Below are 20,863 nucleotides of genomic sequence, written 5' to 3' on the forward strand. Positions count from 1 at the left end.
ATTCAGTTTATAAATAAATGTATTAAGTACATACGAATCAAAAACATTATAATATTTACATTCTATATACCTACTTATTAACTTGTTTAGGTAATAAATATGAAAAAAAATTAATATATTATTTTTGAATTTAAATGATTTTTAAGTATATATTTAAATACAGTAAACTGTAATATATATATATACTGTATTTCGATTAAAATTATATAGTAAATAATACACTTTCGATATAAAAGTGATTAATAAAGTATTTCTCATAAAAACCAAGAATAGTAATAAAAAGGCGTAAAATGTGCCTAAATCAAAATCCACATTATAAATGTATAATTTTTGTATTCATTATTTAAATAAAAAAAAATATTTAGGAAATAGCCATTCGTATATTATACTGTATTAAGTAAAAATGAATTTAATAAATAAATATGATACGTACTTCTTGAATTTCTCCAACAGGAAACTCACACGGACCACCTTTTTCACCAATTTTTTCCGTAAGAACAAATATTGTTTTTTCAGTCCAGTCACTACCAAACAAACGAAACGATGCATTTCGTTGAACCAGTAATTGAGGTACTCCTCGATCATCATAGTCTACCGCTGCATCTGAGTACTCCACCCGTAAGCCATAAAAGTTTACTGGAGATATGTAAGCTGTACCTAATGGGGTAACATTTTTTAATGTTGTTCCTTGTTGTCTTATCTGTCTGCAAAACAAAATTACCAATTATATAATTTGCAGCATTCAGTTGATTCACTAAACTATGCGTACACCAATCATAAAAATAAACGTTCTGGAAAATATACTTGAAGAGTGATTTAAATCAGATTTCAGTCTTAAACGCATCAATGCATCACTACATTGATTGATATACGTTTAAAATATATCATATAATTGACTTATAGCCATATGATAGTTGTATGAGTTATATGATCTAACCAATAAAGTCATATATTGTTTGTGTAATAAACATAGCTAATCACAATTTAAACTATATGTTGTCTTCTTAACAGGGACGTCATACAAATTTACAACTTTTAAATGTTCATAAATATAGATCCATTATTAAATTAATATAAAAATACAACGTGAGGTAACAATAATAATGTTCCTACCGCCAAATAGGATTTAAAAGTCAATTCACTATAACATTTACTTTTTGTTTTCTATTTCTGATCCACACATCACAATCTAGAAAATTCTCTTGACAACTCAAAGTAGATTCTACTTATCACGAAATTTGGTATGTTTTCAAAAAGAAAAACACATAGTATATTAATATCCTTTAAATAAAACTATTTTATCATACATAGAAAACGATAACGAAAAAAATCAAGCAGATCGTAATAATGCGTAAAAATTTCATTTATTTTGACACCTATTTATAAAAATACACAATATAGACAAATGTTCTTATTATGAAAAAATAAAATGAATACATTTTATAGTTATGCATTGTTTTATTTTTAACTTTTAAAAAATATATACAATCTGTGCCCGTGGGCACAATAAGAATATGTGATAAGTGTGAATTTATAACATGAAACCACGTGAGAGATGAAGCCATCCAGTGAAAGCACTATATATTTATTTATTTTTGGTCTTTTTTTTTTAATTATTCACTAAGCAAATCACGAGACCGAATTATTTTAAAACGGAGTAAGGGATTGCCCGCAATTGTTAGAGTAGCTACAATTATTTTAGATTGGGATGGGGTGAGTTGTAACAACTCAAATTGTTCCAAGTACTAGGTATGCTTTATTTAAAAATCAATAACCGTTCTTAATTAAGTCAGTTTTTATTCTAAACTTTTGTCCCAATTGTTTTTATTATGAAATTCTATCATATATGTTTAGGCATGAGTGGCATGTGGCTACTAGTCTAGCACTATCACTGGGGGAAAGTATTTCATTGTATATTGTTCTCCTAAAGAAACGTCTTAAACTACAAGTCAACTAGATTTTTTTGAATAGATATATCAGTGTATCTAATTATGCATTCATTAATTATTTGAATATTAATTCATAAATCACAAATTAACGTTTTTTTTATTATGACCATAAAGATTAATCGCTACAGAGATTAACCTGACGGCTAACATAAAAGTCAATGGATAGGCACGAGTGGTATGAGTCTATTGAACCACCTTCATTCTATTTAAATATAAATCACCTAAAAAACATTGGTTAAAACTTTTTATACATAATAAATTCCAGTTCTGTAATTATTAAAAATACAGTTCCATATACTATTAAAATAAAAATACCCAAATTCATACCCTAACCTAACCTAACCTCAAAAACAGTTTAAAAGGTGTCAATTTAAGCCTTGGAAAAATTTGAAGTAACAATTTATATAATAAATATAGATTTCTCAAATAATTGCATTGAATTGTAACACATTACTATATTAGGAACTTTTATAGAACACAATGCAAAATAGAGACTACAATAATAAATTACTTTTATGATTACATTTTTAGTGATTCCAGATTATGTTATAAAGAAATCTAGATTTTTCATTCGAAGAAACTTGAACAAAATTATTTGAAGGGTTTTTCATTTATACAAGTCATAATTACATATATTTGTAGTCAAACGCCACAAAGGTACTGATTAAAGTATATAGGACGACATTTTAAATTAAAAAGAGCTAAAAAAACAAAGATAATTAAAACAGCTAAACAAAGGAAATTATACAATGGAAAACTTTAAATAACATAAACCCAAATTGTATTAATGATTTAAAACTGTAATAGCACATCAATACTGCCTAATCACGGTTTAGAAACTATCAAGCCAAATATCCGGTGTTTGTAATGTTAAGTAACGTTTACTCCGATATTCAGCAAACGGACTAACAAAATCTCACCGTTATTAAACTTTTCAAATATTTTCAACTATAAAATCTAATTTATGTAGTTCATGTCTGATTGAAACACTAAACAATTAATTGTTATTACTAATATGCGTTGACTTCATACCTCCACATAATATAACATGCTAATATGTAAAAGAAACCTTAAAATAAACGCTGTTTCAACTGCTATTGTCCTTTGCATTTATAAAAATAATCATCCAAAAGCAAAAGTATCTACAGTATCCTTATTTAAACGCGGTTGAGTTTAAGATGGACGATGACAAACCAATTGCTAAATAAGACACTCACGATGGTTTAACGATGATAATTGAAACTGACGAGACAATTATTATGCCATTTATGCTAAATATTGATGAAGCTCAGTTGACGTATGGATGCAATAGTTGAATAGGTAGTCTTTATTATAGTTTTTTTTATCTAACACAATGATTTCTTTCAAATTTATTTGTGAAATAAGTCATCTATATAAACTCTTAGCAACAGGTAAGTACTACAATTATATTTAAAGATATTTATATGTATAAACCTACGAGTATTAATGCAATTAAATAATTTCATGTTATTCAAAATTAAATAATTAATTATGGTTTATGGCTGTCAATCAGATAGGATTTTCATATTTTATGAACAAATTACATTTTTAATTGATGGAAGCTTACTTATAGATAGTTTAAATACGCAAAATGATTTTATTTTTGATGGCGTTGTGTTAATAATAAGTACCAATAAATATAATTAATTTAAATTAGATGTGAAAAGTAATTTATGGGTTAATATTTGAGATCAGGATCTAAATGGAATCAACAAAATATTAAATCAGTCAATAATCTTGGTAAGGCATACTAATAATATCACAGTGTTCTATATAAATCACAAAGACAATGATATTCTTAAAAATAAAAATAATAAAATTAAATAAAAATTATTCACTGCTTATTTATTTCTATTCATCTTTTGGAATTAAAAAATGTGTTTTAAGACGCATGAAAATCAGGGGCGTATTTAGACCGGGGCCGCCGGGGCCTAGGCCCCGGGGCCCCCTAGGTGTGCCGAAGTCGGGGGCCACAGGACCTTTATTATTACATAAAAAAAAAATACTGAATATTTTTTTTAAAAATTATATTTACGTAGAAAAAAATTTGATCTAAAATATGTAACAAAAAAATATGTACAGCGCGGCGGTAACGTTCATTATCGAATTTAGAAGAAGTAATTGACAAGTTTGCTCAAATGAAGGCTCGAAAAGTTAATTTTTAAGTATAATACTAAAACATATTATACGTTTTTATTAATAAAATATGTAATAAATAATAAAATAAAAATATATTTTATAATTATTATTAGCTCATGAATCATTATTGAATAATTTATACTTGTATTATAGTTAAATTTCTGTGTTAAAGGGGGCCTCTGTCTCTTATGGCCCTAGGGCCACCAAGTTCCTCACTACGCCACTGATGAAAATAGCACCTTTTTAAAATTAGGTACATAATATGTATTTTTAAGTTTTAAGTTTTAACTATTATTGTTTTTAAAGGGCATTATACCTACTTGTATTGGTCCGTCTTACAAGTGCGCGTAACATACCTAATTTTACGCTCAACAGATCACGTTTAACTCCATTAGTTTAAAATTTAGAGTAAATTGACCTCTTATAAGGTGACATTATTATCGAAGGTTTCTCATAGGATTTGTATTATTATTTAATTTTAAAGCGAGTTATGAGTATTTTAAAATTGTAAATTGTTTGTATATCTTAAAATACTCATAACTTGCTTTTAAATATAATAAAAATCCTATGAGAAACCCTCAATTATAATGTTACCTTTAAATTTTACAAGCAGTTAATTCATTCTAATTTTTGATCTAACGGAGTTATACGTGATCTGCTGGGCGTAAAATTTGCCATGTTATGCACTTGTAAGACGGAGACAACACGTGCGGGTGTCACGTGCTCTTAACAGTCATGATGTAAGTGTATAACAGCGGTTCTCAAGCTGTGTTCCGCGAGAGTAGTCTAGGGGCTCTGTGGCTCCCTGAGAAAGTGAGAATATTTGTATTAATTAAATTTTAATTATTAATATTAATTAAATAATTTGTATACATTTGTATTTTACAGAAAATAAGTTTGAGAACCGCTGGTATACAACATAAAATGCTGAACAGAATATAGAAATGAGCCAGGTATAACTAATAACAATTAATCAAAATTTAAAATGCGCGAAACACGAAGACTACATTGAGTTTATTTTTAAATAATAGTTCCAATTATTGTAATGTTGATAAGCACAAAGTTTTTTTTAAATATAATTGATGATATCATTTGATGGACAGGTAATTATGTCACGATTTTTAACATCCTGATAAACTATATAAGACCATTATATTTTTAAAAAAACACGCCTACATTATAAAATATTCATCCTCTTCATGGATTAGAGATTAAAGGTGGAGGTTTTATTAGGTACTAATAATAATACAATTCGAACTTTAATAATACGTTCAACGCTCGAAAACTTATTATTACAGATTAATTACATTTAAATTAAAACAATCCAATTCATCACAATTGCCAATCATCAAACCAAAATTTAATTAACACTTAGATTTAGCATAAAATATACGTAATTAATTATTTTCTCTTGGTAAACCTAATGGCTCATGTTGTTGGGAATATAAATAACAATTTAAAAAAATTAAAAATGTTTAAATCTATATTTAAAAAAACGAAAATAACAGACGTACTAATATTAATCAAAATAAGATTTTGAAAATTATTACTAAATTAAAATAATCATGAGGCAAATTTATTGTGCATCATGACTATTATAGTCCATAATATTATACAATAATACGACAATAAATGCTGAAAACTAATAGGAATAATAAATACAATAATTAGTTCTATTAATATTTAAAAAGTAAATATTAATTAAAAGTTAAAAATTATAAGGTTTGAACTTAGTTAAATATTTTTCAGATCTCCAACTGTATATTTTTTTATTTATTTTGGTATATTGCATAAAGAACATTTTTTTTTTTTAACGTATTACATTTAGAACTCCAAAACTTATGGAAAACTGCAGTTGATTAATTCAGCGTGGGTCATGAGTAGGGTTTGGATGTTGTTGCATTTGCAATTTTTTTTCTATTGTTCGAATTCGTTGCTAAGTAAGTTATGAATTTATTTCAAACGAGTACCAATTAAAATATAAAAATTTTAAGTGCAACTTTTTGCAATTTTTTCAATTTTATTGCAATTTTGTTGATTGTCGTCATTTTCAATACAATTTTATATACTTTTTTATGTTTTCACTTTTTTTTGTTAGATTATACAGTGCAATAATTTTTAAGGTAAGGTTTTTTTAAAAAAACAAATCAAACATAGTTTAAATAAAAAGTTATAAATTTTGATAAAATTATTTGTAGATTTCTGAAAAAATAAGAAGACCGCACAATTTACCAGATTTTTGATGACAACTGACGAGAATTTGAATTTGAATCTTTTTTATTATCTACTCGTTTAAAACCTATTTAATAAAACTTTAAAATATTACTTAATAAAATGACTTAATCCATTTCATAAAATAATTTGTTAATATATATTTTTTTATTTTTTTGGTGCAAAATATTTTTTTATTGCAATTTTTAGTGCAATTTTGGGTTTTTTTCACAGCAATAATGCAATCAATTGCACAACATTTTTAGTGCAACAACATCCGAGCCCTAGTCATGAGCGTTATTTGAATAAGAACATATTTTTAGCATTTAAAATTCTTTCCGGTTAAAATGTATATCAAATTATCATTTGATTACGTCGTGAATAAATTGTGAATTGAAAGCTGTGGTTGAAAACTAAAAACCAAACAAAATAATACTCGATCAAGTATAGGTACTATCCAATGAAATCAAAAAAATTAAGCCATAATATAGGTAAGTATATAAAAAAGCTACACTAATTTAATTTTTAAGTACAGTAGGTAAGTACTCTCGATATGCTAAAGTTTCTTACCTGCTTAGCAACGAATCCAATGAATTGTCGGTGAGTTTTACCATTTCATTGGATCTAATCGCAACCAAATCACCCTGGTTCACCCATCGACCATCACTGTCGTCGCCAGCACCACTGAAAACGCTCCACAGCAACGAGGCCAGTCCGTTAGGTGGTTTACGTGGTTCATAAAGGCACAAGTATACGTTTCGTGTAGTTAAGTCTCGATCAAACTTTAACGTGATGCTCATCAACAAATATGTACCATTTGTCCACAACTGAAAAATAAAATACAATAATTTCCATTCAAATGCTAAAATATACATTTCATTCACCACAAATAAATTGAAGGACTTGTTAATTCGGTAAGCACATTATGCGTACCTACAAATATTATTGGTATTTTTAATGGTCTATACTCTATATGTCATAATAAGGATCGCCTGGTCGATCTTTAGAGGAACATAATTGGTCGATCGTATTAAAAATTGATTATACCAATAACGTTTGATTACATTATTTTAGACATACTTTCGATTTTTATACAAAAGAAAGTATTTACCTATTAGGGAAGAAAAAAATTTTTTCAATGGAGTAGCAATAAAAGAATACAACACGACATTTAACAATTTATTATTAAGTCGCATGTAATAATAATTAATAGGTATTAATAATATACCCAAATAAATTGTGGTCGATCACCAGTTACTTAAACTTTTTTTTTTTAAATAGCTTATTTTAGGCAACCCCTGCTCTACGGCGTAATACGCGAAGGTACAGTTCTATTGGAATAATTCAAAAAAAGAGGGGTACAGACAAAATATTTAACTCTTTTAATATAACGATTACCATATAAATTAAACTTGTCATTTTTAAAAACGATAAAAAATAAATATATCAAGAAAACTTTAAGGTTTATGAGAAGGAGTGACGTAGATAGGGAAGATTGGAGGGGGAGAATCCATAGAGGGGAGGACTATTATTACTAGTAAAAATAACAAAACTGAATTTATTACGTCTAACCTCAACGTATGTTTAGTATAATAATATAATATCAGTCCAAGACAGTGAAAAAATTATATACGGGCATCACGTGACAATATAAGACGTACGTCTTTTTATTAAAATGTCATCCAAAAATTCAGTAATAAGGCAAATTACCAGACAATATGAGATCCAATTAAATATATGATGTTAATAGGAATAGTTGAATAAAATATGAGACGTCAAAAATAAATTTTGTATCACAATTATAAAATATAACTTACACGTCCTGAAATAGTTCTTTGAGCATACTTTGCGCATATACAGAGTGGCCTACCATGTTTAGATACTGAGATTTTCACAGTATATACCTAGGTAGATAATAATTTTCCCCAATTAATTTTTACAAAATAGGAAAATATGATGATTTTTAATCTTTTGTTAGGTACATATAATATACATTAGTAATAATCAGTGTAAAAAATGAGTTAGAATAGTTAGAAGACGTAACTGACCGATACAAACACGACGTGACACTGTATATACTACGTAGGTACCTATATTGTATAATATACAAGTGTAGTATATGTATAAGTGATAATGCAATGACTAATGAGATAAAAAATTGTTTTACAAATAATATACGAATACCTTCACCCTACCTACACAAAATTATGAATGAGATAAACAATACTTTTATAATAATATAATAACTATTATAGTAGAATTGTCCCCGTTATATAGAACAATAAATATTTATAATTGTTTATTAAAAAAAATTTTGTAATTGTTTTCTTAACATATTAAAAAATTCAATAAAATATAACTAAAGTACAAGTAATGAGACACGAATCAACTAAAAAAATATGTAAATTTTCTTAAAATAAAAAATTTTAAATTTCTTCATTTTGTATTGAAATTTAAAAATTAAGAAACTATTGATTAACTCAGTACTACTGAAACAGTGGTATTCACAGAATTCAACACTGAACATTTTTCATAATTAATGTAGGTAATATACGTATAAATCAAATCTATACAAATCTGATACATACAAATCTGATATTTTAAAACATACGGAAAAGAGAAGCGTGAATCGAGAATCTCCAACCTTTTAAGCTCAAAGTCCAGAGCAACATCTAACAACTATAGATACTTGAATTCTGATCGAGAAAAAAACTCGTCAATCAAATATAAAAATATTTTATAATAATACAGGTATCATGATTTATGATACATAGATAAACTTTGTAATTCATTTTATATTAATAAAACGCGTTTTGTATGAATTTCAAGCAAACCCCTATTATAGTTACTATCTACAAAACATATTTGTAATTAACCAATTAGCAAAACACGATATTTAAAATTTTCATTGGTAGGTATGTATACATATTTTAACTGTACCTATTACAATTTTTTTTTTAAACTGGTTGATTACATTGCCAGTTAAAATTAAATTTTCACTGATTGCATATCTGTTCAACAGGCCAATAATAACAGACAACAGATAAACACACGTAAATTACAAAAAAATATGAATTGCGTAATATTTAGTTTGCACAGTTATTGTATTACACAGCACTGGAGGAGTTCATTTACTATTTAAATAATTTTCTAGGACTCATAAAACTAAACTTAAGTAACCGTGTTTTAGCACCTATCTCGTATAAAACGTTTCCAAGAATAAAATAAAAATTCTTATTTCGTTGAGAATAAAGAGTATAAATATTCTTATTTTCTTATTTATTACTAATATGTTATAAAATAAAAAGTTAAGCATCACCATGTAACCAAATCCTAAAGACATAAAATTATGATAAAATGTATCTTCATCAAAAGTATAATAGGTACTACAACTATACCAAATAAAAGTGATCTGAATTAAACATTTTAGAACGAATTAAGTGCTTGTTTTTTTTTTTTTGTATTTACTAATAGAGTCCATATTTTAATTACTCATACAAACGCTGAAAACTTTGGAAAAACTCTTTCATTTACAGTTGTAAAGTTTTTGGACTTCTATAATAAAAATTCAACTGTTAACAATAAAAATATTTTATGTTGATTTGGAAATATTTGATATATTTTTGTAATAAATGTATTATTAAGTTTCTTAAAATAATTAATAAATACATTTAATGTGTTACATCAGTAAAACATAGCAATTTTTCTCTAACTTTGTTTTAATTTTGATATAATTTATTTAATTTGGATATGTTCGGTTAATGTAAAAATTCAGTGTCAGCATTGTTGATATTCCTATTTCAACCATATAACTATAAAAACGCAAAATATGATAGTAAAAAAAATTAATCTCGAAATTAATAGATAATCATTATATTTATATACCTACATAAGTACATAATATACTTAGTACTTACCTACTATATACTATAAAAATAAAATAATTCTAATTAAATTCTATAAAAATAGTTTATGCGTAAATAAATTTGGTAAGTTTCTAATAACGAACCTCGTAATGAATAGAACATATTTTTATTAGACTATTATGTATGATATTATCGAGGATATTATATAATAATACATAATGAAACTTTAAAAAATTATATGTATCTGTGCATACATTTTCCTAAACCAAACATTTAATAGATATGTTAGGGTACATAATTTTATTAGCGATAAAGATAATAAATGGAAAACTAAATTATAATGTGTTAAAATTGTAATAAACTCAATTAACTTATATAAATTAGTTAGATACCATTCTTTTACCACACTACCACAGTCTTATTTCATTAGAAATGTATTTAAATATAATGCAAATTAATAATATTTTAATTTCAGGTTTAAACTATATGTAAAATATATTTTTTCAAACCTTGTAAATGTATCTGGATAAAATCTGAAATTCTTTAAAAAGATACGACATTTTAATTAATTAGTTTTATTTTCAAACATTTAATTCAAAATAAACGTACCTACTCGTTTTCAGAGTAATTTTGTACAAATATGAAATATGAGTTTAAATATCTGTACCAATTACTTAATATTTTTTAAAAGAAAGGTTTGGTAAATGTTTATAATATCTTTATTTTTTACATTTATATTTAAACATGTTTGATCTCGAGTATGTAATGTGTAACAGATTTCATAAAATTATTTAAAAGTTTATCGTGATTCTTACTTAATATGGTAAAAAAATAAGTGAAAATATTAATGTTCCATAAGAAAATCATAAAAGCTTATAGGTACCTACTACTAAATTATGTAATGAATGAATACTGTAAAAGTGTTTAAAGTATTAATTGCTTCGATTTTTACTAAATTTTACAATATAATTATGTTACTGATATTAAATGTTTGTATGTACCTTGTGATTAAGGGAGCACATTTGTTACTATTATATTTTAATTTAAGGAATAATTATAAATGTATAATAAATTATTAAGTCACCATAACTAAAATTAAAATTAAATTGCTCTTTCCCTATTATGAGTTCTAATAATAATAAATTAATGATTATAAAGACGGTAAGGCACTACGGAGGTAAAATATGATAGGAAATGAAAATAAGGCAATGAGAATAACACACACTACGATAATGTTGCCATAGATGCGTTGACGAGTATTGATTTGTAACACGGGCGCTCACTAACAATATTTTCCACTCGGCTGCGCCCAAGTATACTGGTAAGAATCCCGGTATCAGTATGTTAGTTAAGTAATACGGGTACACAGCAAAGCAGGTATTGACGTCTTAATGGACGAATTCACATGCACACGTCAATTCAATCAGATGACAGATCACAACATTAAACGCAAGTACAGTATGATATAGACACAATGAATGGTTAATGACAACTTATGGTACTGATATCATGAAATAATAATATCATTGATCATATCCATGTGTATGAATTAAATAACTGTACAAATAATGAAGAAATTATAATAAGAATATTATATCTGTTAAAATATTTAAACTACGAAAATCACCAAACAAATAATAACGCACTTATTGATTTGGGTTTAGAGAAATAAGCTATTAAAAATATATCTTAAAATTGGTCCATCAACTAAATTTGAATAAAATAACCACAATGATAAATAACTTAAATTTGTAGGCATCTTAACATTACAACATACACAATTTGATAAAATTCGTAAGGAAAAATATTTCCATAATAAAAAAAGTCGATAAATTACACAAAAATAATTAGATAACATAACAACCTATCTTTCGAGTAAACTTCGCTAAATCATACAATTTTAATTTATTATTTTTAGAAATCAACCATTAAGGTATTTTAAGTATTTATACCCTCTTTGTTATCCCTATTTCTTATTGTTTTTTTTTTTTTTTTTATTGTAAAACAGATTGAATATTTAATAAAAGAATAAAAAAAAAAGAAAAGTATTTGGCATTTTTATACTAACAAAAATATAACTTAAGTTTAAGGCACGGGATTTGTACTTTACATTAATTACCAAATACTTTATTAGTTCAATGTATTCTATGAATTGTATATGAATTATCATAATGATCTTGGTGAATTGGTACTTGTTCAATATGCTATCTACCGTAAATATTTTATCTACTGTTATTTTACTATAATTTAGTATGATATCTACCGTATGCCCGTATATGCTGTATATTAATATATTATACATACTTTATCATTTTACGATTAATCTTTTATTAAAACCCCAAATCATATATTATATTTATATTTTATACCTTAGTAAGTTAGGTAGGTTAGTAGTTATACCTTTATATTATACCTGTTTAGTGTGTGTTTGTGAGTTGCGTCGATTATATACGTGGTTTTACTGTGATTTATTTATTATTAAATATTATTCAATAATTATTATTATGAGTTTTTCAACTATGAGTTCTTTATATCGACACATAATTCAAAATGAAGAGATGTGCGAAATTTTTTTAAGTATACGCGGTTTATTACCAATCGACCAAACTTGTACAAAAATTAAAAACCAAGCAATTTGTGGTGGTGAGTTAATAAAAGTTCTGAAAAATAGTCGAAAACGTGATTCGGAAGGTAATATTTTGCAAACAATTTATAATCGATGTACGAAAAAAGGATGCCAAACATTTTAATCCATACGCAAGAACAACAACTTTTTTACGTATATGGATCAAAATGGGAAGTGTAACAGTGGTTTAAGTTTGTGCGATATCGTAGAACTTGTTTGGTATTGGGTATTTCAAATAAAGGTAACACAAGCCGAGGCGTTTACGAAAATATCAAGACCAACTATAATTGACTGGTATAATTTATGTCGAGACGTAGCAGTAGCTGAATTTCAAAAACGTAAAAAAATGGGAGGTCCTGGCCTAGTTGTGCAAATAGATGAATCCTTGTTCCAAGGTAAAAGGAAATGTAATCGTGGAAGATTACGTCTTGGAGTTCGCTAACCCGAGGAAATGTCTGATGAAAATGAAGAGAGTTCAGATGAAGACGAAGTAATAAATAATCAAAATTACGGACAACGAATTCAAGGGCCATGGATTTTTGGTTTGTGTTGTAAGCATGATACCATTTTAGAGAGACGTTTTTTTAAAGTTGAAAAGCGTGATCGAAATTCCTTACTACCAATTATATTAAATGAAGTTGAACAAGGTACTACTATATATTCCGATAAATGGCGTGCGTATTCTACTTTAAATGAACATGAGTTTATCCACAAAACGGTTAATCATTCAGAAAATTTCATTGATCCAATAACTGATACTGAGACCCAAACTATAGAAACTCTTTGGAGACACGTCAAAAATAAATTTAACATTAAAACACGGGGAGTGACTAACATATTACCATCACCACTTCAAGAAGAGTGGTGGCGTTCGTTACAAAAACCAAATTAAGACCTCTTTGAATTATTCCTCGGAGCGATCAGAAATACGTATACATAACTACACAGTATACAAAAATGACAAAGAAGTAATTCTGCATTATAAAGGAAAGACAATTTACATTTAAATACGTGTTGATATCACACTTCACCAACATAAAATGACGGTAGATAAAAATATAAAATATTAACGGTAGATAGCATACTAAACCATCAAACGTGCGGTAGATAGCATATTGAACGAGTACCGGTGAATTTGGTGATGCATCAAACACATTATGTACAAATTACCACTTTGTTTAGGTTATTTGGTACCTAATAGATTTTTGATAGTATACAAGTTTCTATAAGTAATTTATAATTATAATACCATACATTTTGGTATTTAAAATTTTTCGCCGTTATTTTTAAATGGTATAATTGATAGCTACCAAGATATATAATATAGTAAATATTTAGTGGTGTAATTTATATTATTAGAAAGCCTTACTAATATTTTAGCCGTAGAATTTGGATTTTTTAATTAGATCCAATTTTGTGGTGCTTTAATATTACAGTTGATTGACTAATATTGTAAATATAGAATATTAAAAGCAGACGCCCAGAGAAAGTGCAAATGCACCACTTGAGAATTTTAATTATTCGGATTTTTTAAATACATAACAAACATAAATTATAATTTAAATATCGTAACTTTTTACCGAAAATGTTTTCATGTACAAACTGAAACACTGATCGAGTTTTTAAATTTATGTTTAATAATATGTCAATTCATTCTAATTACAATACAATGTTAGTAGATGGTTCTATTGAACGTAAATTTACTTTGTTGTGAGTGGACCGGAAAGAGAACGCAAAAAGTTCGCTGATAATTAACATCCTCTTCATTAATTTTCCAAATTTTGGATTTTTGTTACCCATATTAAGCCAGTATTACATTTATTCGACATTGGTCGTATCGATCGACACAGTTAGTCATCGACAAACAATACCTATCGACTAAGCCCGTAAACATAAAATAAAAATATTTGTCAATATTGTCGATTGCCAAACTTGCAGTGCAATACCTGCTTTATAAACTATTAGCTAACTATATGCCATCATAAACAATTGTGAAATATATTTTTTACACAATTTCAGTAAATTTTGTATTAGAAAATCGAATAATATTGTCAATATATTTTCAAAGCAATTTTGGAATAAAGATTTTTACACGTTATATGACATCTACCGTGGCTGCAACCATTACAGCAAGCGATTGGTTTTAAATTATCGTATATTACCTTTAAATGGTTAGAAACCTCGGAAACGACACACCGTTACCGGCGTTATCTATTAGCCGTAGAAAATATTAGAAGATATTTCAACGAATTTCATAAGTATAAATTCATTTGATACCTACATCGTTTTAAAATGTTTTAAAGGTCACTAAATTATTTGATGAATTTCAACTATAAGTATTAGAAAAAATTAAGAACTAATGACTTAAGTTTGTTTCATAGCAACATAATCATGCATGATTATAAAAGATAGTTAGGTAATTGTTATTTTTCGATTAAAAAAAAGCGATTTACAAGTCATAAATCATAAAAATGAATAAATGAGTTAATCAGATAGAATGGAAAAGGGAAAACACATAGGTATTATTTAGTATTTACTAATTTGAAACATTTCTAGAAAAAATTAAACAATAGGGATTCGTTAAAAACTCAAATAAATAGTCAATAGAAAGGTAATATGAATATTTAATGTACAATAAATCAATAATGCGTCTTGCATGACTACGTGAAGATTTTTATTACACACAAATCATTGGATAAGTAAAAATATACTTTAGTTAAAAAAATAACTTATCTTGCCTGATGTTTCTATATTAGAAGTATAATATTACATTAGTACCTATAATGAGTGTATTATACTTGTAAAGGATTAGATCCGATCCTAAGGACGAGATGATACTCTTTAATATGTATAATCCCGTATACCTATATTTTCAAGAGGCAAACAATAAAATTACACTTCAGTCTTTTGTTGATCAGTTTTTAAGAAAAGTGCAATATATAATTAGCCTTTTTTCGTTTTTGAACCGACGGCGTCGCGGGGACAGCTTTCGCAATACTTCCGCGACAATATATAATTAGCCTAGTCTAATAAAAACTCACCCTAAAAATGCAGAAAAAATTCTTTAAAAGAATCATTTTTTTTAAAAATTATTATGATCACAGTACTTATATCATCTAATTTAGAATTGCAGAATTAATATTTAAGTGTTTTAAATGGTTAACACTGTCAATTTTCAAAACCTATATAGTAACATTTTGCAAAATACTAAATATTATATAGGAATTATTTCTATAAATAATTTTTGACCAATTATAAATTATGTAATATGCCGTTCTTTAAAAATATTTTACGACATAATACTACAATAGGTGTCTACTATATCTAGTTTTAATTTTAAATAATTAAAAATACCTTAGTCTTTAAGTGATTGTACATTGATTATTAGTTAGATAAGCATTGACGAATATACCTATTTATTTATTTTTAAATAAAATAAAACATAAATTTTCATAAAACAAATTATTAGATTTTAAAGAAATATAACAAAAGAAATGTTTACAAAAACAACAACTACTATTTCTATACTCTATTTTAGTATGTCTCGACCGCTACATGTACTACTATAAATTATAGTGGACAGTGGTAGGTATATGATAAAAAAAATCTCCCGTAGAAAAAAATGAATGGATTATTATTCTCATTAAGACTTATTTAATATTATTTGAAATTAATAGTATTGATACGAATAATAATTCTACATTTCCTTTTTGTAAATGAAATGCTTAATATTATATAATTATACTTAATTGTTTTATAGTTCTTAATAAAATACAATTCCTTGTAGATATGTAAAATAACGTATGCATATTTTATAAGTTATAACTTATAACCAAAAAAAAGGTGATTTGATCAATTAGAATATGAAAATTTTCAAACTGAGAAAGTGCTACATGGATATGAAAAAAAAGGATGAAAACCGCTGCTCCATCAAGAATAAGAAAGGTACCGATCGGCGACCAATTTTAATCAGCGGCGCGGCGGTCAGATGCTACTCCCACTAACGCTGGCGTGAGAAGCAAAACTTCGGAATTAAGCCACGCCCATGCCCACAAGTCGGTCGCTCAAACTAACTAAATTGTTACATTTAAATATGAAAAAAGTATTGAGTAATAAACTTCTCGGCAATTAAAAATAAAATCAATAGAGTAGGAAGTAGGGACCTATTATAAAATTTACTAAGTACTAACTGGTCTTTATACAAGTATATTTAGCTACATAGTACATTGATAATTGATAAAAATATGTATATTATCTAACTATAATAATAGGTTAACAATATAACATTATATTACCTATCAAATGCCGAATAAATCTCGCATAACAATTATTATCAGGGCTATTGTTAGGGTAGGAGGGGGCGAATTCTCACATGTGTAATACCTTGCGCTTAGAACTTCAATTTTATAATAATTCACAAAAAAGTATCACTACCAACAAAACCCGAAATAACTATTGAAATGTGAACAATTCCTGAATGTTGTTAATATTATTTGAATATCCACAGAATTCGGTATATACTCCTATAGTCATATATCGTAATTATTATGTTGGTAATTAAGTATATTTTATGCCTTATACTCAACTATTCATAACTATAGCAATAATCGAGAAAATAAGCGGTAGTATATATGAGACAACAAATGTGATTACCAACAATTATATTAAATTATACCTACCAAAAATGTAAGGCTATTTTAAATAGTAACATCCTTTTTAAGTAGGTATGTATGCAAATTAATTTTTAGTTTTTACTAAGGTATTGTTTAATAATTAATAATATTAACAGTTAATTTATTAATTGTATGTCTATTAAATTGTTTAATACCATTTTTAAATAGCGGCTATCTACAAAAATACTCTTACTTCTCTATAATTTTATCAATGTTTAATTTCTAACTTAAAAATTGTTTTAAATGTTGTTTTTTTTATTAACTTGGCCAATAGGAACTTGACAGTTATTATTTGGTAATAAAAACAATATTATTACCAATTAGGTTAACATGTCTACATAATAATTTTGAACAATCATTTATGTTAGTGGACAACATCTAAAATTAACTCAGTTCCTTCTACTACTTCATTACCTCATTCTCCACACTGTAAAATATTATATTATGTTTAAAATAACATGAAATGTGTACTACACTCAAACAACTTATTAGTAGTAAACACTACAATATTATAATAATAAATTATTGTCAAAGTAATATACGTACCATGATTTGTATGTTTGCTGTAGGTACATATTGAAATATATCAAACTATAAAAAGTATTTTTTGTTAAAAAGATTGTTGCTATCAAATCATTAATAATTTACTTTTTTATTTTGTTTAGAAAATAAAAATAACTTTATATGGCTACCTTTTACCTACTGTAGTATTAAATGTATGTAGCGATGTTAGATGTACCAATACAACATTGATAGTTAAAATTTAATATTCTTCTAGAATTCTAAATAATATATCATGAACAAAGTGAAGAAATAACTAGTTTTACAATGATGACAAACATATGAGTGTTAAAAGTAAAATTGAGCAAATTACAGAATTCAATACTATCTAACTTTTATTAGATTAGGCGTGTGTAGACTTTTATAGCAAGGTATGGAGCTAATAAAATATGCTTTCCAAAGACTTAAATACCCTTAAGTAAATGTTTATACTAGAAAATGAATACCAATATTATCAAGATTATAATTAATACTAGGTACCTTTTGATTAAAAAATTAAAACATTAATTATTTTGATAAAATGTTCATCAAATAGGATATAATTGATAATAAATTAAATTGATGCTTTTCACAAATATAAGCTGTAAACATTGTTGATATACCTACATATTTTATTCCCCATAAAATGTATAATTTTGAGACCTGATTTGAAACTGTTCTCATGCCATATATAAAAATGATTTTCTCCCAGGCCACATAGTATGCAAATTGCAGGCGCGTGCATGTTATCTGCCTATGAAATAAGAATTGGATTTTTTGTTAAGTAGGTAGGTATGCTTATACACCAACACCTGAATGCATAAATATTAAATATCAACAATCTAAGGTAATATTAAATTTAAGAAATATATTATAAAGATACTCAAAGAAAAAACTAGAATTTAATTAGAATTTTGCTGAAATCTATTAGATTCTAGAATCTACATAAAATAAACATAAGTATTTGATTTTAGTCTACAAATAGGATAGGTACCTACAGTTAGGTTTTTGAAAATTTTATTTAAAAAAACAAATGGTTACATACTTTCATGCTATACTTAATACATTAAAAGATGTATTTGGTTACTTTATTAGGTAGATATAACCAAAGGTGTAACACAAGTTAACAAACTATATTACAAGACATAAACTGTAAAACATAACCTTAGGTACTAAATATTTATACTCGTTTATAAATATAACGTTTAGTGAAACAAATTGAGTAGGTAATCACATTGTATGGAAAATATCAATAAAAAAAATTTGAGGGAAGTATTTATATCCAGTATCCACTAAATATACCTATTATTGCTTAAATAAAACACAATTATAGATGACCATCTGCATCATAATTTAATAGACCAAATAGGTATAGGTGCCTAAGTAATAAATATATTTTGATTATTATAACTTTAATTGGTAATGTTTTATTTCCTGAACATACACTTCCTAATTGAATTATTTATAAGTTATATTTTCATTCTGAAGAAATGTAGTAATTTAGAGTTTGTTTAAATTTTTAGCGGGATGTATATTTTATAAATATGTTCAAAGAAAAATTAACTGTAATAAATTTGATAAATCAGAAACTCTTGCATAAATAAAAATATTATAGGTAGCTCTTATAAATATAATACAATTTATGTGTAGTGTGTACCTTTACATATTTGAGGATGGGTAGATCATATTGAGTAGTAATAAATATAAAGTAAATATTAACTGTAGTTCTCGAGTAAGAAGACAAATTGATAGATAATGGAGTTATTGAGTTAGTGAACGAAATCAAAGTAGGATTGCTTATTTTAAATAATTAAATTATTAGTATTCCATAGAAATCTGAGGTTAAAGACTAAAACAATAGTAAGTTTATTTTTTTATAAACAAATTATACAAGTAATATTCTGCAACTGAATATTATATTAAAGCTCTTATTAAAGCCTTAGTTAAAGCTTTCCAATGGTATATTACATACCAAACTAATAGTGATTATAAAAGTAAGCATACCTGTTTGAAAATATGGTTGTCAGAATCAATGTTCTTCATCGGATGGTTTTTATAACACTCAGTACCATGTAATGCAATTTTAGAGGTGGGCCTGATTTTTATGTTTTCATTGAGTCCTTGTCCAAACATGCCGACTGTCAAATTGACATACAAATCTTTGGTTTCATCCTGGGTGAACTTTGTGTGGTTGACGACTTTCACCAAACTCACAAACGAACCGCCATACGATGCCGAAACGACTAATCCGTCGCACAACACCAACAACACAATAAACGCTAACGTTCTTTTGGGGCCGAACGCAGCCATCGTTGTTATCGTTCGGAACGGTTCAAGCGGGCGCAATGGGCTATTCGAAGAGCGGGAAATAAAATTTAAAAACTAAAAACAGTCTACCAAACAAACGTATACGACTTATGGAATTTTTAACTGTGTGTGGGCACAGCGAGCATGGTTACGTACATTGCGGTTACGAGTCGAACGTGACGCAGAAGGTCGAAGTAAAATGTGGTGTGCACTCTAGCTGATGTATTATTTTAGATTTTTTTATAGTTATTCGTTACCACGTAGCCAAACCTAAACGTCCGGTAGACGGAAACAAGAATTCAAAAATCGGATCGGAACGTGCACGCCGGGCGTGCAGCAGTAGGGACGATGGCACACGGACTGAGGACGGCGCGCGACTGAACAGCGACGAGGGAGAAAAATACCGGTGGCCGGCTGGAAACTGGAAACGCGCGCGCGGAGCCGAGCAGCCGATGCAGCAGTGGCAGTGTGGACGTAATGTGCGCGCGGCGGTGTTGCGATGAGTGCGCGGCGCGGCGGAAGCACGGCGAC

General features: G+C 27.0%; 1 protein-coding gene and 1 pseudogene across 3 annotated transcripts in view; one reads left to right on the forward strand and one right to left on the reverse strand.

Moving 5' to 3' along the window:
* uex (metal transporter uex) overlaps positions 1-20,863 on the reverse strand; it is a 103,369-nt gene extending 82,506 nt beyond the window's left edge. For 2 of the 3 annotated variants that reach the window (XR_016190270.1, XM_089219532.1), the window contains exons 1-3: positions 20,030-20,863; positions 6,891-7,147; positions 434-704 (exon numbers count right to left, since the gene is read on the reverse strand). Coding sequence is in view for 2 of the 3 variants with exons in the window: in XM_089219532.1 (XP_089075658.1) it covers positions 434-704; positions 6,891-7,147; positions 20,030-20,335 (834 nt within the window). In the remaining variant the exon portion in view is untranslated. The remainder of the gene's footprint in view (positions 1-433; positions 705-6,890; positions 7,148-20,029) is intronic. The other variant, XM_089219531.1, reaches the window with a different exon arrangement.
* LOC149060315 (uncharacterized) lies at positions 12,970-13,752 on the forward strand (annotated as a pseudogene).

Source organism: Diuraphis noxia, unplaced genomic scaffold, assembly GCF_037042655.1.
Source record: "Diuraphis noxia isolate RWA-SAM2 unplaced genomic scaffold, SU_Dnox_SAM2 contig0001, whole genome shotgun sequence".
Taxonomy (NCBI): domain Eukaryota; kingdom Metazoa; phylum Arthropoda; class Insecta; order Hemiptera; family Aphididae; genus Diuraphis; species Diuraphis noxia.